This window comes from Sparus aurata, chromosome 2 (assembly GCF_900880675.1).
Source record: "Sparus aurata chromosome 2, fSpaAur1.1, whole genome shotgun sequence".
NCBI lineage: Eukaryota > Metazoa > Chordata > Actinopteri > Spariformes > Sparidae > Sparus > Sparus aurata.
The window spans coordinates 8,754,267-8,776,226 of NC_044188.1; the positions used below are offsets into that span (position 1 = coordinate 8,754,267).

General features: G+C 44.1%; 1 protein-coding gene across 8 annotated transcripts in view; it reads right to left on the reverse strand.

Moving 5' to 3' along the window:
• robo1 (roundabout, axon guidance receptor, homolog 1 (Drosophila)) overlaps positions 1-21,960 on the reverse strand; it is a 238,715-nt gene that overhangs the window by 135,968 nt on the left and 80,787 nt on the right. For 6 of the 8 annotated variants that reach the window (XM_030397402.1, XM_030397410.1, XM_030397393.1 and 3 more), the window contains exon 3: positions 16,389-16,478. The exons of 1 other annotated variant lie outside the window; for it this stretch is intronic. In XM_030397402.1, coding sequence (XP_030253262.1) covers positions 16,389-16,478 — 90 coding nt within the window. Of the gene's footprint in view, positions 1-2,631; positions 2,867-16,388; positions 16,479-21,960 lie in introns of those variants that run through there. One more of the 8 variants, XM_030397388.1, reaches the window with a different exon arrangement.

Here is a 21,960-nt window from a genome sequence, read left to right on the forward strand (position 1 = left end):
ATCCGTGTTCCCAGTTTAACAACTTCCCCAGTGTGACATCAACTTGGGACCAACACACCATAAAAAAATGTGTTTCTCATCTGTTATTCCTGGTTCCTCTGCAGCGGCTGTGATCTAATGTAGCCTATAGGAGCGCTGCTTCTTTGAACTTCTGAGTCACAGACAAACAACAACAACAACAGCAGCAGCACAGAGGAGCTCTTTTTAAGATTAATTTATCACCGTGCGTTAAAAAACATCTGAAACGTGAAGAGAGGAGACGTGAATGAGTAGAAAGAACAGCTGAACGGCCTCCGTGCGTCCACAGCTGCGCTCTGTGTGCGGAGCCGCTGAAGATTTGTAACCCAACAGCGCCCTCCAGTGAAGCCTGCCGGAATTAATCTGATATACATATTTAAAAAAAGCCTGTTTTCACCAGGGGTAAGTGTATATGGTGTTTTCAAGCTAAGGAGTGGCTGCTGACAGATCAGTCATCAGGCCCCGAGGGTTTCAGAGTCCGTCATGTTCTAAATACTTGTGTGATGACTTCATTTTGTAGGCTGAAGTGAGAATAAACACCATATTTAACTCTCAGTCAACCAGTGAGTCAACTCATATGTGCTGAATGGAGGTGCAATGATCAAAACAATACATCACAAGTATATAAAAAAAAAAAAAAATTCAAGCTTGTGCACATGTATTTCTGTAGTTTCCCTTTATTAGATGGAAAGGATTAATGTTTTAGTGCATCAAATAAACAGAGCATGAACGGCCCTCAAGCGTATCTTTGTCAACAGGACCGCCACAACATTAATGCCTCTTTACATGCATTAAAGTATATTAAAACAATCTACAACCTGCAGAAAAACATCATAATTCCGACATTAAATTCCTCAAAATGGCGCCTACTCTTTCTCCCTCTTTACAAAATTCCAGAATATTTGAACGGGTAGTGAAACGTTTTGTCACAAGTTTAGCTGCTGGACACAAGATGTCTCCTGTCTCACTGTGAGGTCCATTCTCAGTGTGGGTATGTGCACTGGTTTCCATATCACACTTGCTGAACACTGGACCAGGATCGGCTTCCAAACTTTGTGTGATGTCACAAATCATGTCTTGCAGGCCCCGCCTCTTAAAATCTGATCATTCTCAAGTTCATCAACAATCAGATGAGTGGTTACAAGAGATGCTGCTCATCAGAAACGCTGCTGTCAATCAACAGCCACCCTGCTCAAACCTAATCTATTTTAAGGAGCCTGTCCTCTTCGGAAATGAAAGCAGCTGATTACGACCCATGTTTACGGCGGTGACCTCCAGCGGCTGCGGTAAGAATTACAGCTGGAAAGGAGGAAGTGAGGAAACGTAGTATGAAGAATGAGCTTTATACTTAATAGCTAAAGGAGGTAGAGTTACAGAAGTAACACAGTGACTTTCACCCAAACCACGATGTTTTCCTGAACTCAATCCAGCAGCTTCCTTGCCTAAACCAAAACAAACAGCGGCTGTGTGATGAAGGTCCGGTGGTGAGCTCAACAGTCGCGTTGTTTGGGAACGGTGATACGCGTCAATCGACCCATTTAGCCGTTTAAGACGTTACGGTATTCTACTGGATCTCTCATGATGCTGAATGCTGTCTATCAACTCCGAGCATGTTTTTACTTCTCATCCATCCGTGTGTGCATTATATTACAGTTTTTACACACTCCATTCCCACTTGATCCTCATGTGCCCCCCCACTTTTTTTTCCCCCCTGAAAGCTTTTATAGCCCCGGATCTTTTAAAGTGGCTGTTCAGCTGAATACCACCAATTGAATAGTAAAATTACCTCTAGCCAGCAGAAGGGAATTGTAACACAGAGGCAATTATCAGCAAAAGTCCTCTGTTGGACCCACCAGGAAAAAGGAGGGAATCTGGGAGAGCTGATTGCTACAAGAGGATGTTAAAGCTTTTCACTTTTTTTTTTTTTTTTTTGATGCAGCACAAGCAAAGGATAAAAAAAAAAAGCAAAAATAAAATCAGTGTCACACAAAACAGACTCGTAGTGCTTTCATCTCTCCTTTTCTCACATTGATTGCCTGCGAATAATAGGATGATAGGAGAGGAATGCGCAACGTGAAAGAGATTGTTATGGTTTTATTGTGCTGTTAAATCTAAAAAAAACAAAAAAACACCCCATCCTAACCAGGTATGCGCATATTTAAGGTAGTCTTTGATTCCTGCCCATAGTTTAATGTCGAATCAAAGCATTTTGTATTCAGTTTTGGTTTCACCCGTCTTCTGTGGTTGTCAAAAAAGAAAAAAAATCCCACAGCAAGTTAGGACGACTGAGCTCCACGAACAGCGAGACTCTCTGTCCTCTCTCTTTCCCCTCCCTTGCAACCTTGATCAGGCCAGCAGTGGCTGAGAAGATGACATATTGTCAGGGCTGTGATGGCAGCTGAGACAGCGGAGAGCTTTTTACACCAGAGCCAAGAATACACAAGGTACAAAAGGATCAAACTCCCCATCCTGGACTGCAAAGCGCTCCAAGGCTTTAATGCTTTAACAACCACTGAAGAAAACCAGAACTGCTTTTCATGCCGTCAAAGAGTTGATGAGTCATTATTTTTTTTTCAATGACAGTTATGTAACATAGCACTTTTTTGTACTTACTGTGAGAGACGCTTTTACATTTGTGTGGTTTGTTGTGGGAGTGGCCCAGAGCCGGGTGGTTTTGCTCCAGAGGTCCAAAATTATTAGGCAGCCGTCTGCACCAGTGAGACTTCTGTGACCCGCCGTTGCGATGGGCCCTGTGTGGACCTTGATGGTCTTTGGGAACTCCCAGCATGACCAGCATGGCAAACAGCACCACCAGCAAACACGCAATCTGCATGGTGGACGTGTGTGGACGGCACAAGTGCCAGCAGACGTGCGTACAACCACCGCACAAACTTGCTAGTTCAGCGGCTGCAGACTATTCCTTTAAAAGTTGCGAGTGATAAAAAAATCAATAAATCCAATCCAAAGAGCCTCTTGAAAATGTTCAAAAACAGATAAAAACTGCAAACATCGCTTTACTTCCCACCAAGAGTCCTTCATGCTGCTACCCGTGAGATCTGCCAAATACATAAACCCCTGCAGTCTTGGCCGGTCTCCTAAATCCAGTGACAATGTTTCCCCCCAGAGTACGATGGGATCTTAATGAGGGCAACTCTGTATACAATGTGCGTGGTGGAGTTCACTCCCCTCTCCATCTCGCCATCGAATCACTCAATGGCGAGACCGTCTCTCATCTTCCCGGCCTTTTTATCTCCGATAATTCTCCTTTTAATATTCAAAAGGAGTTTGTGGACGTTCCAGCTTTTCTTATGATGCTTCTGTGCTTGCGGCAGGACGGGGGATCCTGTAGGCGACACGCTGTGTCCCCCTTTTCAAATGTGCTGGACTCCTCACAAAAAACGAGGCCCCCTCGGCATAGAGGTGACGGGGTGACACACAGGCGGGGTATGGCGACGGAGCCCCGCATTCCCCCTTTTTCCCTAACTAAGACTATTTAATGGCTTTCATTCCCATCTCACCAGTGCACCAAACAAGATGGCATAAAACAAAAACCTTTCCCCCTCGAAAAAGACGCTCCCCGTCGAGAGGCAAACAAAACGCTCTTTCCCAGTAGACGGAAAAGTGAGAGCGCATTTCTATCCTCAGAAGAAAAGTGATGCGTTTTGGAATTTTCATACTGCACAAGCTGAATATGTTGGGAGGCAAACAGAAAGTTGTCAAAGTTGCAGCCGGAGTCACCTTGGGCGAAGTGTGGCAGTCACAGGTACAGTTCGTCTGAGCTCCCTTCACAGGCACTTTGGTTGGGCGGTTACCATACATCACTCGCCTCACATTCACCACGGCCCTTTTATCATTCATGTCTTGTCCTTGAGGAGCCGTCCTTTTATTTATTCATTGTGCAGCTTTTCTTTTTATAAGACAGCAATTCATATTTGTAGTCTTTGTGAGTTTGGCAATGGGCAGCGCGGTCTCCAAGGTGTTTGGAAAAGATAAACGCCAACAACACGAGGTAAAAAGGACGGCGTTTGATTGAGCTGCTTTAACATTTTCCAAGACAGTCAGTAAATAGCTGCGGGGTAACTCTGCCCTGTTTCAGGATTTGGGCTTTGATCCATTTAAACAGCTAGCTCGTCACAAATCAGAAGCAGTATCTGGGGTGACCGAGCGAGACAGTCCAGAGTGCAATGTCCTTCGACAGGAAAGGGCACGACTCTCCGGGCTGGTTTCTGCTCATAAACAGACTTGGATCCAGTTTGGAATAGGCGAGAGAACTGGATGAGACACTGGCTTTTTAAATAAAAAGACTCTCTTCACCGACCTCAGTGGAGGAGCAAAGGAGGAGCGCACACATATGGAATTGCATTTACTTAACTGAGCCAACTTCTATCCGACCCCTCGCAACATATGGAAATCTCTTATTTTTAAAACTTCCTGCAAAAAGTAACTGTTGCATGATGGATCTGTGCGGTCGCTGGAATCCGCAGGATGTATCCCGTTAAAAGTCAGACTGCTTTGTCATGCAGCCGGGCTTTCGGGGAGGAGAGGTCTCCACCGCTCGGTCATGGCACTCTGGAGAACGAGATGATTTTCAGGTGGCATGACAGATGGCCGACATGGGAGCGGCGAAGAGCGAGAGGAAGGGGCGGGAGACGAGGGGCAATGTGAGGGAGGAGAGGAGAGATGACCTGAACTCCTGAGGACGTTAGATCATATTGGTGTTACGGTGTCACTGCTGAGAGAGGCAACAAATCATTTATGATTGGTTGCTGAGAGACGGAACGAAGCTCCAGAGAGCACAAACCACGGCACAACTACCACCCCGATGCCAAAAAAGTTGAGACACTAAAACTGTTCTTGAGCCGGTGTTTCACAAAGTTGTGAACCTCGACTCATGTACATTAACTTAAGTCATATATTTGAGTACAAGTACTTGTGCTTTGCTTCATTATTTTCATTTTCTGCTGCTATACTTTTCATTAGATAACAGATGTGCAGATGCATATTTAAAAAAAAAAATCTGAATATGATTAGCGAGCTGTAGCGCGCTATGGTTTGCATGGTGTTTCAGCTGAGGACATATGGATGGCTGTGACATAGTTTTGTGTTTCATATTGAGTACTTCCACATTGCTCGCTCTGTGGTACGCTATGCTATGCCCCTTTGAAGTGCCTTTATGGATTGTATTTCCGTACAAGCCCGAGAGCCCGTACGTCCCCACCACTTCTTAACACAAAGTGACACCCTTGTTTTTAAAATGAAATCAAGTAAATCAATTGAACAACAATCTGATTCAGAGACAGATGCCAGTGATCTGAAAAATGCTGAATATCAGAGCCAATAATTTCTACTGAGTATATGTCAAAAGGCTTCGCAAATGATCCGTCTCATTCATGTTTAAAACAGCGTCCCGACTTCTTTTGGAATCAGGGCTGTAGTCATAGTTGATTGATAAAGGTTAAAGGGTAACGCACACATCATCTGTACTTGGACGTTTGTCTTAAGTATAGCTGAGGGCAAAGCAACAGCGTTAAATTCAAATCACAGCTGGCCTGTCAGACTCAAACCTACCATATTTAGGCCTTGACACACATCAGTGGAGACTGAGAGTGAAGCACTAAGTACAGACATGTCATATTTCTGGAACATCTACAACAAGGAACCTCAGTGATTGTCAGGCCATTTCCTCCTCTCTGTCCACTGTGGACAATACTCCGGCCCTTGAGCCCAAGAATGTGTATTTCTGGGCTCCAACCCAGAACAAATACAGTTAACCCGCTGAGATGAGCCTCAGAAACAAGCCAAAAAGTCTTTTAACAACTGGACAAGACTAAAAATGTCTCTTGTCACTATTATATTGAGAGTTTGCCAGCGAGTAGAGAAAAAGGGAAGGACGATGCAAAGCAGAGTGCAACAACACATGGGGCGGAGGAGTGAGAACATTCTTCTCCCCACTATAGCCTCTCTGTTCCTGCTTACAGACATGATAAAAAAAAGACAGGGGTCCGGTGAAAGAAAATGACGGAGAACTAAACAAATCTGTTTCTGTTCAAGGAATGCCCCCATGCATGACGCTGCTGCAAGAAATGTGAGGCGAGGGGGAGGAGGAGGAGGAGGAGGAGGAGGAGGGGAGGGGTCGCGCACACCGAGGAGAAAGAAAGAGGGGGAGCTTCACAGGATGCCGCGACGAGGTTTGGAGCACAAAGCAGGATGAGGCGATAAACAGGCTGTTGCTTTTCCGCTTGCCTGCGCACACTGAATCCCTCTTTCCCTGTGTCTTTTAATGGGCCTCACATTAGCATCTGTTTAGCGTCAGCCTCGACATGGCCTGTGGAGGCTGATTAAAATAACCCAGCTATCACATAACATCCTGGCAGGGACATCAGAATACAGTCAGAGGGCGGAATATTCGCAGCAAACAGACGTTGAGGGAGTTTGCATGAATGTCGCGCACGTCTGTTGTCAGAAAAACTGTTTTATGAGTTGTTTGTGTTCAAACACTCCTCCTGCGAGATGATGTTCCATATGGAAAGATACAGAGTTTATTATGTTGGTGACAAACACTCAACGCTGAGATTCAAAGCATCCAATTTGTGCGTTTCCATGCGTGACTGCACGAACGCAACAGAAAAGATACGATTTAATCACAGTTTAGACAATCTCGAAGCATCTCGCGCTGTCCTTGGATCGCTCTTCTTTTCATCAAACACAGATGGCTCAGTGACCTGCGTCTCACTCCTTCCCTCACAGAGGCAGCAAACAAGAAGCATTGTGTTTCATGCTTAATTGGCTTAATTGGTTCAGAGACAGGAGAGCTTTAATAACTGACGGTGGGGCTCGGAGTAACTGAGCCAAGAGATTCCTTTGTTCTCATCACGGCTGGACCTCAGCCAATCACACGGCAGCGAGCTACGAGGCGAGATCCTGACCGGGAGCAGAGCAACAATCTGAGCAACAATCTGGCCATTATTTAAGTGGAAACATGAACAGCAATTTCCAGCTTCAATTTCTTTGTTCTTTGTGAGTTAGCAACTTCATTATACTTATATGTGAGCTTTAGTTGTAAAGGTTTCGCTCCTGAACAGGCTTCTGTTCGGTAAGTAAATACTTCCTCTCCGCCGTGTTGGCACCAAGAGTGACAAATGAAACGACTCTATTAGTGTTCGATTAAAGAGAATCGTTCGCACATTGTCACCGGGGTGAAACTACTGGCTCCTTTACTGCAGCAAACTAGTGCAAATGTTGAGTTCTCAGACAGCGTGCAGGAAAAGAGGAAGAGTATGATTACAGAGGATCAAATATTCACAAATTGCTCGAGTGTGTTTTTTTAGTTTGTCCATCTTTTCAGCAGAACCACATTTTTTTTTAGACCACAACCCACATAGTATAATGGCAGTTTGTGAAATTGTCACGAGATATAACGAACCAGAATTATGCACATGGACAAGAATTTCAAAAAAATTGTTTTTGAGAGTTCAGGACTGCCACACCAGAAGTCAGGGTTCACATCCAGTCTGTGGTTTGGTTAGGCAACCAAAGCACTTTGGTTAAGGTCAGGAAAGGAAAGGATACTTTCAGTTCATGAAACCATAATGTGTTCATAAAATCAGTTCAAGAATTTAATCTTTAGGATTGGTCTACGTGGACAAGAAATTCACAAAATGTGCACATGAACAAGACTCCTGACATTTCGTCCCTATTTCAGGAACAACCCTGATACTAAGTCCCTGCAGGGAGTTATTGAAGAAGGCTTATGGTTTGTTCAGACCAGTGGTGACAAAGCAACAGGCTGCAGGTCACTGTCAGTGAACGCCAGCTGTGCGAAGCTTGAAAATGATGCCAGACATTTGTCGACTCCTGTCAGGTGCGACGCGCTACAAATCACAGTAGAGCGTGCCTCAACTCTCCAACGGCGACTTGGTGACAGTGAAGCTGGCCATGCTCGGGTTTACAACTTTACTGTGCATATAGTGTGAACCAAAGAGTCTGCTAAAAGTGCTAGCATCTCCGCGGGGCTGTGCTTTTGTTGGTTTTGCTAACATGCTCACAATGACAACATGCTAATATCTAGAACATCCAGTCAGTATAAAGTATAGTCTTGGTTTATGTGGATAGCATGATAACATTTTGCTATTTAGCACTTGGCAAAGAAAATAGAGCTGAGACTGATGGAAATGTCATTATTTTTTTTAAATATATTTATGGTCTTAAAACTAAACTGCTCAAGATTAAAAGTTAAGGACGTATTACAGTTCATCCTAGGGTAGAAAGCCAAATTCTTAACAATCAATTCAGTAGTTGTTGCGATGGTTCATTGAAAACCACAAAGTCCACCGCCACAATTGATGAGTCAGGAGACCACTGAAGTCAGTTAGCTTTATTCTTCTGGGGTCCATAAATATCTGTACAGAATTTCATGGTTTTCAATCTGATGGGGCTGTTTTAGTCTGGATGAAATCGGTGGAGCGACAGATCTTCAGACAGACCGACGTCGCCGTCCCAGGAGCCGCGCCGCTACTGTGGCTGAGAATTCAGCTTATGTCCAGATCAAAAATCCTTACTGCAGTTTTTCTTGGCTGGATAAACAGTCCCAATTCAAATGATTTGGTTTCCTACATGTTATTCTTTCAGGTTATTGAAAAGAAATCAATCACAGAAGTAAAAACACAAATTGTTCTTTCAATATACTGGACAAACCTCAACTGCACACCCAGACTGCCACAGAGCTGAGAATTGATGGGCCATTAATATTTCTTTTTTTGTTTTTTTTCATCAAAGTTATTTCTCTCAAAAAAACTTTCCAGAACTGCGCTCAGAATATCATTCCGCAGGAGTTGTGGTTTCTGACGGGGACTCGGAGCCAACATCAGTGACTGATCTCTCTCTGAAGACCCCGAGCAGAGAGAAAAAAAAAAAATGCAAAGACAGTGTTCATGCTCAAAGAATCCCCGTCTCTTAAATAAAAAGCCTATTCTTCCTTTCTCTTTCCCTGGTGCGATCAGCTGCCAAAACAAACTGGCGCTGTGATGAATGTAATAAATATGATCGATGGGATATCTGCCGCTGCTGACCTCACACCAAGCGCCAGAGTCCAGGGAGCAGGTGCTGCTCAGATTTACAGCCCACCCCCCTCCCCCCACTCATCTCAAGATATTCTGCTCTCTCACACAGACGCTGAGCCCTGCTGAGTCTCCACAGCCCCCCTGCAGCTCGCGCCGAAGCTCCGAGAAACAAGCCCAATGTTGGCTCTGGCTGAACTTCATGTGCGACATGACTATGCATGAATCACATCACCACTAATAAAACCGGCAATGATTTTTACAGATCATCAAGCCGTCAGTCATGGCAGACAGTTATTACAGTCACTTCTGCTGGGAGGAGTGCACGGGGCTGTCGGGGAGGTGGAGAGGCACACCTTATGTGTTTGCTCATAAAAAATGGATAATTGATCTGGAGGCAGAGGCAGTTCTGGAGAAGGAACATGTAAACTTTGTACAGGGTTTTGTTGGGAATTAGCAGAGACGCTCCTGGGGACATTTTAAAAAGCTCTAATTTATGAGGGAAGCATAGGAGCTTTAAAAGTTTTGCATATTAACAGCAAGTAATGTTCTTTTCTCTTTTTTTTGGTTCGTGCCCCTGGAGAACCAGAGGCCGTTGGGTCCATGTTCCTCGCCAGCAAAAGCTCAGAGTTTTCAGCTAATTATAATCGAAACGTTAACCTTAAAACATAGTACATCATAAATCACATCAGAGCTTTTTAAATCTGGAGTCTGTGGTGACGTTCCCAGGCTGGCACACTGATAGTGAACCACTTTACATCAACCGACAACAATCAGTAAACACAATGCACTTCACACACAAGAATGACAAACTCTGGCTATCAAAGTCGTGGCTAAAGTTTGCCAATGGTTTGGATTTTATGAAGCACCCCCTGTGTCAGCTCTCCAGCATATCGGAACAGCTGTGCAGCTACAGCTGTCATATACAGCGAACACTATACAAGTGTAGGTTTTACTCCTCACGGTCTATACTGCAAAAACACAGATCTTATCAAGTATATTTGTACCTAAAAAGTAGTATTTCAGTCATATAACAGACTTTTTAAAAAACTTTTTTGGAGCAAGAGAAATTGTATCAATATATAATTATAATTGTTTTAACCTATTTTTGAAGTGGCTTTTTTTTTCTTTTCTTTTTTTTTAGCCAGTACAGCGCGGTTGTAACTGCTCTTGGCAAATAAGCTAATGTGTCATTGTCCGAACTGTTTTGAGAAACTAGCCTCTGTGTGTTCCAGATCCAAGTAATTTGTATAACCTGGATAAAAATTAAACATAAATGACTAATTTCAGGCTGTCCTCCGGGTGAAGTCGTATGAAGAGCGTCAAAGTCTGCGTAGGGAAACCCAGGGGAGCGATGTTAGTGAGTCAGTGTGAAAGTGAAAGTCATTACGTAACTGAAGTTATAAATGCAACGTTAATTTCGAGCCAAACCATGACGTTGTACACCTAACTAAGTAGTTTTAGTGCCTACACATAACCAAGCGGCGAGCTTACACAACAGGCTCTGACATGCCTGTTGCTGCTACGCTGCAGTGGCCATGTTGCTCTGGGAGACACTGGCAGTCGACATGTCCAGCTGTTTGTGAGTGAGGAAAATTCACTCAACTTAATATATCTCACCAGATTAAGTTTTTGTGACTGTCTGAAGAATGTGCATTATGTGGCCTGTATGTAGCCATTACTCACTTTAACATCGCTCAAAGTACCACGCTGTTCCTGATGGCTTGGTATTGACACTGTTGCTGCTGTGTGGATATGTAGTTACTGACCAGCACTTCATGGCAAAGTGCTTTAAAAAATCCGAGCAGATTATCAGAATCTATTTTTAAATGTTACCGGCAACATACTGTAGGTGCCTGACTTTTATGTTAGTCTTGTCAAAGCCAATGTTACAGCAGCCTTTTGAACCGCCAACTCCTGCACAGTCAGAGGAGCCGAAGCATTTCCTCCTCTCCCCTTCGAGATGGCGAAGAATGTGACCCATTTACATCCCAAATAAACACTTATTATCCTTTCACCGAGGAAATTAAGTGCGTTTGACGGCGCAGGAGCAGCTGATTATTAGCACTTAGCAAAACCCTATCCAATCTTCCTCCCAATTATCATGAGGACACTACAGACGTGGATCTGAATATTCTAATTTAATCCTCACCTCGCAGTCTTTGTGCTTTCGACCCCTTCGCGCTCGTCCTAACTCCCATCTCAAATCTTACCCCCCACTCCAGTGCCTCTTGACCACATTACTCCTCTTTCTATCCCGAGAAGAATGGCTAATAGACCCATTTCCTGGGACATTGCTACGCTAAGCTGTGCGGATGAGGGAGATGAAATGAGATTGGACGGGGAACAAAAAAAAAAACCTTTACAGGCCTCTGCAGCACAGAGGCTGTGGGGAAGATGCGTGTAGGACATTAGTGCCTGGTTCTAACTAATTATATCTCAAGTGATTCGCTCCTCCAAGCGTGGCCAGGGATCTCTCTCTATTGTTGCACTGGTAGAAATGATCGCTGCCGTGTACTGGGGATAATATGTGAGAGTGCAGCTAGCCAGGCGCTCTCTTTGCTTCCTGTTTCATGATTGCCATGGCACTAAGACTGATGAACATGAGTGAGTGTCATGGAGACGTGACACGCTGATGCTGTGGTGACTCTTGGGTAATATATGTGGGGCTGACACCGTCAAGGAAATTGGTTTTCAGGGTGGGGACTCAAGGCCGGAGCAACAGCCCAGTAATAAGAGCAAAGGACGGATAAAGAGTAGAGCTCTCCATCTCTCTCATGGTAAAGCTGTCAGTGCCACGTATCCAGACAGAGACCACTCCAACTCTGCATCTGTGAGGGGGAAAACAGGCACCTGGTCTCCATCCGCCGAGCCTCAATAATATGAGGATAAAATCTATAAGCAACACAAGAGCTACGGTAAATGCAGTTAGCACACAGCTAGCATCGCCTGGATCAAATCAAGACTATCTTGGCTCTGCTCCTCTAACAACAAAGCGACACTTGATATACAGTGATTAACTGTGTGATGATCCAAGAGTGATTTATTCCTCTGCGAAAGTAATGGAAGTGTTGCGAATGTGAGCAACGACTTGCAGAAAAATGTCCTGCTGATTTTTAGTTCCTCGCGTACATGTGAACAGGAGTTGCTAAAGTGTCGTCTCATGTGCAATGAGAAACTGTGCAAAGCTCCCGGAACATTTCATTCCTCTTAAAGTGAAAGCGTGACAGTGTGGCAGATTACAGTCAAACTTAGTCAGATGCTGCTCTGTGGCCCTACGCTTCTTTTGCTGAAGCACTCCTCTAGTGCAGCTGAGGAAGAGCAAGAAAAGTGCAAGTCAGCAGGTGGTTGGGGTTGTTGACTTTCCCTCTGGAGACCAGGGTTCCAGGGTTCTCGTCCTCTACGCATACAACACATTGATGCCTACGTGACTACAGACCACGGGGAAACTCAACGACAGAAAATCTGACAGATGCTTAAGCCAGCCTCTGTCCCTATTTAGCTGATAAGAACCGCTCTAACTCTGCGTGTTTACTGTTTGACTCTGTTTGTTGACCCGTTAAATTCTTTTTTCGACACAACTTCCTCCATAATAAATTACTTAAAACTTGGTGAACTGTAGTACTTTAATTTCCAACACAGCTCATTAACTCCAGTGGACATCTCTGCAGCACGTTTCACAGATGTCTTTGACATAATATCAACACAGTTATTTTTTCACATTCTGTCGAGATGTTTGGTCAATATTTGAATGTTTAAAACTCAAATTCGTACATACTTTAAGCCAAAGTTAGACGTCTTCCTAAACCTAACCAGGTAGTTTTGGTGCCTAAACAAACCGCGACATTGTTAGTAACTGTCAAAATCTTGTAATGTGTAAACTGTTGGTCAGCAAGCTTTATTTTGAAAGTCTTATGGACTTTTCATATTACATTTTATTGCAAACCTCCCTCACATGCGAAACTGACACAAGATGAGTAGGCAGAGGGTCAAAGTTTGAAGCTTCGGGCTATTCTTTTAGCTCTGTTCTTCCTTTTTTTTCCCTAAAAGACTTGGAGACACATGTCCTCCAGATTCTTTTGGCCTCCGTTATCAGAGCACTCCTGCAATATTTCCAATAAACAAGAGCCTTTGTAAACTGTTACTGTAATTACCGTCAGATGTTTATACAAAGATCACGAAAAAAAGCAAAAACAAAAAACCGTTGGCACACACAGTTTTAATGTCTGCTAACTATTCAAATCCATCTGTGCATGTTTCACCGGAGCTTTAACACCACTCTGCCGGCCGTCTTTCTCACTAAAACATGCCACGTCCAGGTTCACGACACCCTCGGCTAACACTCACAGTCGGCTCTGTATGTTGAATTTCTGAGGCATATTTGAGGGCGCACTCTTACCGAAGTATAAATAAGGCTTAAGGCTAATGCACGCTTCAGTGAAAATGTGTCATGTGACAAAGTGTCAGCTGACAGAAGCGTGTCACACAGCACTTTGAATTCACAGTCCGATGATGGCGTGTGTTGGGACTACAGCAGCCGAGGTCAAGCTCAGCCGAGGCCTGTTTATAATGTTAAGGAGAACTTCAAGTGTGCTTTAATGTTGGATAGTTATGTTGGATTTTTTTTATTTGGTCTAACTTTGAGGTAGTGTGATAGGAGAACATATCTCAACGAGTACGCTAACTGTGAAAACTGTTTCTGTATACATCCTGCTGTATATCAACCATCATGGTGCCAGTCTGGGGTTACTAGCAGAAACCCTCTGTGCGCTCAGCAGGGTGAATAATCGCACCGTTATCTCATCTAATCCTTCATCCTGTGCACATGATTTCAAACAAAGAAGAGATTTTTTTTTTTTATTTGGAATCTCATTGAGAAAGTGAACGACATCAAAACTGCCTCTGAGATGCGGTGTTGCAACATTTATGCCCTTTAACATGTTGACTTATAGAAGTGTTAAAGTTTAAATCGGGCTCAAGTCTGAAAGCGATGCAGGTCTGAACAGGTTATCAATCCTTTCTTGAATATTCTGTCTGATACATTATACTTCCACCACCACTTTGGAGGCAGATATTGTGACCGGTCTGTGCATCCGTCAGTACATTAAATGCTTTTCCGTCAACATTCTGGGGCGACAGCTTTGAGAGAAGAAAAAAAAAAAAAGGTCTTCTCTATCCCTCAGCCAATCAGGTGGCGACAGTGCGGCAATTCTCTCACTTCCTTGCTATCTATATTTCCATAACCTGACAAACAGGGGGACTCTCTGAAGTTGCCGTCCTTTGTGATCTGTGACAAACGCAGTGGTAGCTGTCAGCCGACAGGGCGGTTATGAGGGCTGATGTGCTCTGTGAAGTCACGCTCAGCCTTTCATGTCGAGGCAGAAGAACCAACGACCTGTCTCCTCTGTGTGTGTCTGCCTGCCAAGCAGCGGCTCGCAAAGTGTAAATGCGAGAGCTTTAGCGTGCCTCTCTAATCCACTGCCTTCAGACAGGTCAGTCTCATTCATTATGAATGTGAAGTTCTGCGCAAAGCTCTTTGATATCGGGAAACAATTTAGAGCTGGCTGAGAGTCAATGTCTTGGGGGACCAATAAAAAACACTTTTAATGCATTGCGTACTTCAGGTCAGCATGTGGCTCCTTATAAAATTCACAGTAGGCTGTATTAATCCCAGGTGACTACCATACAAAACATTACCATGTCATTGCCGAGGACATCGCCAGCTGTTTTTAGTTTCATATGAAGTTAAAACAAGGGTCAAGTTACACTATTATTCACACATATGCAAAGATTTTCTATCTTTTATTCCAGCGTTAAATAACTAGAACAACAGGTCATGGTGGAAGAATGACAAGGACAAACCGCCCCTCTTCCTCAAGATCACGTGTTGATCAGATAAACGTTGAAACTCTCTCATAAATCAATGAAACCGCCTTCTGTTCACTGAGATCACATGGCGATTAAACGCAGGCAGCCACCTTAAAGCGTCTTCACTGTGAGCGTCTGAAGGTGCACCCTGTTTTTTTTTTGTTTTTTTTACCTGAGCTAAAACTGGCACCTGTCAGGATTATCCTCACGTCCCATCCAGTCACGCTCCCTGAAAATGGAGTCTTTGGCAGCCGCCCACTCTGTTCTATCAGCGGCAGACTGAGGTATTAGGGCACATTAGTCTCATTTCCAATTCACTGACCGGGCCAGATCAATTTCCTTCATTTTCATGCACAGATGGGATTAAATGGCCAGATTAAAGATGAACTCCTGGCTCCGTCCACCCGACAGATTTATCACTCTAAAGATGAACCCGGATGCAGTGAGGCAGACATGATGTGATTTTCCTCTATAAACCCCCATTCAGAGCATGCCAAGTCTGCAGCAACTTAGACTGTGTGCTAACACACTCCTCGACTAAAAGTTGTTTGGGCTCAAACTTTTGACATGTCTTGGCATCGTAGATTAAAGTCACAGTGTGATACAGATGAAAATTTTATTCATATATATATATATATATATATATATATTTATTCTTGGCTGAATTTCAAGCTATATGAAATCTAGAGCTGCCAAGCTACTGCACATTGTGCTGAACCTCAATATGATTTTGACAGTTAATTTGGGTTTATTTTTTCCTGAAGCTGTGTGAGGTCCAGTAAATCACCTTGGGAGGTAAGTCTCCTCACTGGGATAACACACTGAGAACACTTTTTTTTTACCCTCACTCTGGGGAAAGAGCCCCCAAAAAACTCCAACCAAAACACGCGCGTCATCACTAATTTTCTCCAGACTTGAATCCTTTCTGTGTGTGCTCATGTGTGTGAGTCAGTCCCTCCGGTGTGGAACCCATTCATTTCCCTACAGAGCTCTATGGTCTGGGGAGATACTAACTGATGCACATGAAGTGGCGCTGTGTGCCCTCCCTTTTCCCACAATTCTCCTCTTTCAGCACTCAAAACTGAGAAACTTTTCTGCAGCAGTCAGAGCATGAAGAACATGTTTGAATATACAGTATATTTGCCATGGAAACACGTGGAAAGCGGAATTTCTGTTTAAAAATTGTAAATAATTGGCTCGCCCAGATGCATTTTGTCATCTTTTTGATTACAGGAAGTGATTTGTATATCTGGTGTGATAGATAACACATGCTCTTTGATTCCTGAAGTGTTAGAAAAAGTCCAACTGTATCCTGCTTTCGTAATGTACGAAATAACCCAAAGTCGTTTATTCACCTCGGACCAACTTGACATTTCCCAGGAGTTATGTATGCATGTATGCAAGGACACATTATCAACAGTCATGGGAAAGCAGCAGCAGCAGTACCTGTGTAGCCCAAAGAGTTGTCATCCTCATGTTCGGTCGTGGGAGCCGGTGTTGCCACTTCGCTGGCCCCATCCTGAGCGACCCCCGTCTCTGTCAACAATAACACCACAGGGTCTGAGAACTCAGACGCATTCTGCCCACTTTCCCCACCCACGGTCCGCACCTCCAGCCCTCTGCATCCTTGAGTCAGGCAGAGAGCGAACACACAGAGAAAGGCCAGTCTCCAGCCTTTTAAACTCTGTCTCTGACTGCAGAATCCAAACACCCACATTGCAGTAAACAAGTAAACATCCAAAGTCCCAACAGTTGTGAGTAATCCAACGAAAGGATTTCGGACACGTGTCAATCAGCTGTCTGGTTTGGATCCATCAGCTTCAGCTCTTCTCTCTGGGCTCAGCAGGAGGTTGTTCTTGTTGTCCTGTGTTGGGCTTGAGTGCAAGTGTGCGGGTGTAAAACAGAGTCATCTCCCCCTTATCAATAGCCATAAGTGGCTGCACCCCTAAGGGAGCACATGGGCAGGACAGAGGAGGGAGGGCCGGGGCACACTCTGCATGATTGACAACGCCACACCGCATACAGGGAGCACACAGTCCTGATGCAAATACAATGATGCACCATTAATTGCTAATCAGCTCCTTTTGATACGGGCCCGTCTTTGTGCCTCGGCCTTCTTCAGAGTGACAGGTTGAGTGCGTGTGACAGGAGGTGTGAGGGCGGGACAGAAGGGGGAGGCGAGTAAAAGAGGGCCGGGGCGTATGTCCCTTATGGGGGAGACGGGAGGCCAACTGTGCCCTTATGATGGCTCTGTGTGAAATAAATCAGACGCAGCCATGCCCATTCTCTTTGTGGCCCGCTGACAAGGGGTTAATTTGGGGGCCGGGTGGTTGGGGTGGGCTGTGGGCGGGGGGGTTAAAAGGAATCTTAATCAAAGTGCATCCAACCTCTTTAGCTAACCGAGTGGCAGTCTGTCGGAAGTATCTGTTTCCTCAATGAGATCTGGCATCACTTCTGATAAATAGCAGACGGGCAGACAGAATCGTTCATCGGAGAGTACTTCAGATCACCAGAGTGTGAAGAAGAGGGTGACCCGTCATTTCATCCGGCCCTCCCACCCTCACAGCAACTGACAGGGAGAATCTTCCCAGACTGTTCAGACACAGTGATGACCCAAAATCCCACTTTTATAACCGTTTTGGTCACATCAGTAAACGTCAACACAAAAAAGACATTCAGAATACGGTGATCATGCCTCCCTGCCCCCGCTGCTCCTGTAGTGTTGCAATTAATGTGACAGTTAAAGGGCCGCACACTGCGCCGAACCTATTATCTGCCACTTCTCTGCCCGCCTGTTTATCCAAACAGCAGCGTCTGAGTGACAACACTACAGGAGAGCAGAGCCTCTGAGTCACAAGGAAATGAGCACGTAGGTCACTCGGTCATGCAACACAAATGGATGCGATGATACACACAACGCAATGAGATGAGAGGGTGCTGGCCATGAAGACACACAAGGCGTCACGCCGAGTCTGATGCACTGTCTGACACGTACAGCATGACACCAGTCAGATATGTGTGGTGTTTTCAGTGCAAAACAGACAAATAAAACACAAATGCAACATCTGCAGAGAGTAGTTTGGCACTGGCAACAATTACAGGCTGGAACAAAGTATGAATATGTTCAAAAAGAAGCAGACTTTTTTATATTCCTTCTCACAAAGAGTACACATAATACTGCTAACAACCATGTACAATCCAAATCAAATGAAAACATGCTTGATGTCTTTAAATGTTTGAACAATAGTTGGCCACAGTTTTGGACTGGACATAGCAGCCTCATCAAAACACTGAAGAAATAGCAAGTGTTAAGAATAAAAAGTTCTTTCTCGATAATGGAAAAAAATCCTGATTATCTACGCCTCTGTACGCGGGTCACACGCTCTTACCATGTGACCTACTGGGATGCGTGTTTAAACATTAAATTAGCCCAAGACGTAGAATTTTCTCAAGGTTGCGGACCATTTGAAATTAAAATTTGGAAATAGAAGGTTTTCACTGGAAAGCAACAAGTACTGCCTTATTCTGGAGCTCTAAACTACATCGCACAGTTTATATTAGCATGAAGAGTTTGCTCAGTTGCCAAAGGGACGTTCTTCCTTGTCGATTTGGATTAAAACTCCTGAAAAAGCTTGTTAAACGTATAATATGCAGGAGTTTCCAATGTATGGACCCATATAGAAGTAGTCTATATCATCACTAATGAACCGCTGGACGTGTGTGGTGATGTCTGTATCTGCAGCGACCCCGCCCTCTTCAAATGTTGCTGTGTTATGTAGCCAGTAACGGCGCGAGGTTGGGACACAGTCGCACTGCTGTCTCGACTCCCTGCTCCGTCTGTCTGCGTGTGTGAGCTGAAGTTCAAGGTTGAGCTACAGGCACAGAGGTAAACAGCGAACAGGATGAAGCGTGCTCCTCTGCTGAATTCAAATAAGATCCAGAAATGCAGTAACTTTCAGCAGTGTTGTGCAGAGGTATCGGGGTATTTACCGCTGCTTCAGAATGTAGCTGCTATGAAACAATGAGAAAATAACTGATTTACTTTGAATGGTTGGTTCCGCCAACTGCTGCATATCTTGCCTTTATGATCATGTTCTCAGAGACACTTCATAAATGGTGGAGCCCTCGTCAAAACTAATGATGCAGTTGAATTAATAGAACTACTCGCTGCGAGTCTGAGGATACAATTCTTCCCAAAATGTATTTGACCTGTTTTGCCTTGAAGTCTTGTATATTCTCTTTATGTCTTCATGCAGACTGTGTCTGATTCCCTGGGTGGTCCACAGTCAGAGGTCCAATTAGAGACCACTTCAGAGCTCATTAACAGGTGGTGTACCCAGCAGCCCCTGGGGCATCAAAGTCAGGACCTCGATGTTGTCTCACTACCCCCTTTTACCCTCAATGCTGCACCCAGCCCCAGCTCCCCTGTCGGCTAATTAATGGGGCACATGTGCAGATAACTGACTGCTTACCAAAAGATACAAAGGCCGGCCTTACCCCCCCTTCAGTCATTCCTCCTGGGCCCCAGACTATAAGTCCTGGCCCCGAGCCTTCCTCAAACATGAGAGCATGTCCTCCTTTCTGGGTCACAGGCCCTTTCTTCATGGATCAATCCACAGGGTGCCATACAGGCTTTTGGCTCTGTTTCTATACTGTAGTCATAAATCATGAGGCCTGCTCGCACTAGATTCGACTTGAGTGGCTACGCACTGTGGCGACATGGACCCAATAAGCAGTTGAGCGCCCGTACGACCTGACACGACAATAAACCTGATGCGCGAGTTATTGCCCCTGTAGTCGAGGTTGTTTAGTTTGACAAACACTGGGAGCTCTTAATAGACGTGAATGTAGAAGCCGGAGAGGCTGTTGTCTCATTGTTATCTTGTCATGTATTGGCAGCAACGCTCAATCCCTGGCAGCCTGTATAAGTGATGGATGGGCTTGAAATGATGAGTGTGGGGAGTCTGACTCTGGGTCTTGTTAACAGGACTGACTGATTGTTTGCTGTAGGACAAGTTCCTTCACACAGCCTGATCAGAGAGGCAGTGTATTTCTACAACATGACCTCAGGCAATTTCAATGATTAAATTGCTTTCTTGGAAAACATTCTTGCCCCAACATCTGTTTACTTTTTGTGTGATGACAGAGTGAAAATATGAAGAGCCAACAAGAATACTAATTGTAGTGCCAAGCCAAGTTTTCAATTCCTTCATTTGTAGCCCTCATTCTGCAAGTTGTACCTTTTAAATGAGGTCCCTGCTCCTGAAGATATAACCCATATCGCCATCCCAACAGTAACTTCATTATTTTGGACCTAGATTCAATAGTCTTCTATTCAAGACAGACGATAGAGGACAAATAGTACCAAAAAAAAAGTCTTTTTCAGCAGAAGCTAGTCTGTCTGCTTCATCTGTTTCCACAGCACCATTACGCTAATTTCCATTTTGATTACACTTTCTTTGTTTTCTGCATGACTAATGCAGTTTTAATCAGGCCTTGAGATAATACATACACACAGAGACTGAGCGCAGAGTGCTGCAGAGAGACAGAGAAGGACGAACTCAAAGTGGAGAAGCGTTCTTTGTGTGTAACTCCTAAAATAACTGTAACTCTAAAAAAAAAAAAAAAAAACTTTAAAGGGAACAGCCACATTTAACTGCAAAGCCCTCGAGATTCAAGTCTGAAGATGAATAACAGACTGCGTGAATAAGGAGGTGGTGTGTCTGCCAGTGAAGAAAATCAAATGGCAACAAGCAGTCTTAGCATAGCTTTTTCTAAAGAAAAACATACATCGCCTCCCTCGTTGTTGTTGTTGAGAAAAAGCAGCCGCTGGTGGAAAGACATCACACAAACCATGACTGTGCATCTATGTGAAGACATCATGTTGTCCCAAACTGTCGAGGCGGATGCCTTGAAAGGAAAAGTTAATCCAAGTGTGAAAAGTCACAGACTGGTTGCGTGCTAGCTCTTTTAGCTTAGCAGCTACAGCAGAGATTCTGGCTTAAAAAGGGTTTGAATAATAATGTCTTTCCAAATAAATTAGGGATGTCAGGGCTTCAGGAGATGGTGGACCAGCTGCATGAAGCCATTTTATACATTATTTAGCTTTTTTTTTTAATGTTTTAAATCACGTCCCCATTAACTTCAGTTGTTGTAGAATGCCGCATCATTGTTTTACTGTGAAGCTTCAGAAATGTTTTGTCGAGTACTAAACTTCACTGGACTTTCAGTCTGTATTATGTTGGGTGGATAGTGACTGAATTTTCATTTTTGGGTGAACTTTCCCTTTTAGGGACGGTTTGACAAACTAAATAAACTGTCATGACTGAATAAAGTGAAGAAACAAACCTTAAATGAAAACACAATCTCATACTGTTTTACTTTGTTTATACGTGGCGTACCCCGCCACCTTTCTAGCCCCTTTAATCAAATTAGATACACATGTTTATTTGGGAGAACAAGGCTAGCTGCTTCCACTTGTTTCCATTCTTCATGCTAAGCTAAGCTTACAGGCTGATATTTACTCTATAGAGAGCGGTATTGATCCTCTTTCATCTTAACTTTGGCGAGAGAGCCAAAAAGCTTATTTCCAAAAACTATTCTTAAACGGCAAAACAGTAGAGTTGCAGTATAAAACCAGCAGGTCACAAATCATTCGCTGTGCTCCAGCTATCGGGAGGAAGTGGAGCAAATGACACGCAGGCACTTGGCATCGGCTCTGCAGACCGATTGGCTGTTAACTTTCATCATGTATGAAGCTCTGCCTCCACAGCCACTGTAAAGCACATTAATAGCTAATTGATACCTTTAACTCCAGGCATGAAATTGCTAAACCAGAGTCTTGTACCATATTACAAATCACTTAAGAGCGGAAAAAAATTATATACCGTGATATATATCATTACTGTATGTATTTCAGGTCACGCTGCCAAGCCCTGCTCGTAACCCGGCAATAAATAAGGTCTTTTCATGCCCTCGTTATGATTGCCTATAACTCTTTCTGTAAAGGATTATCGTA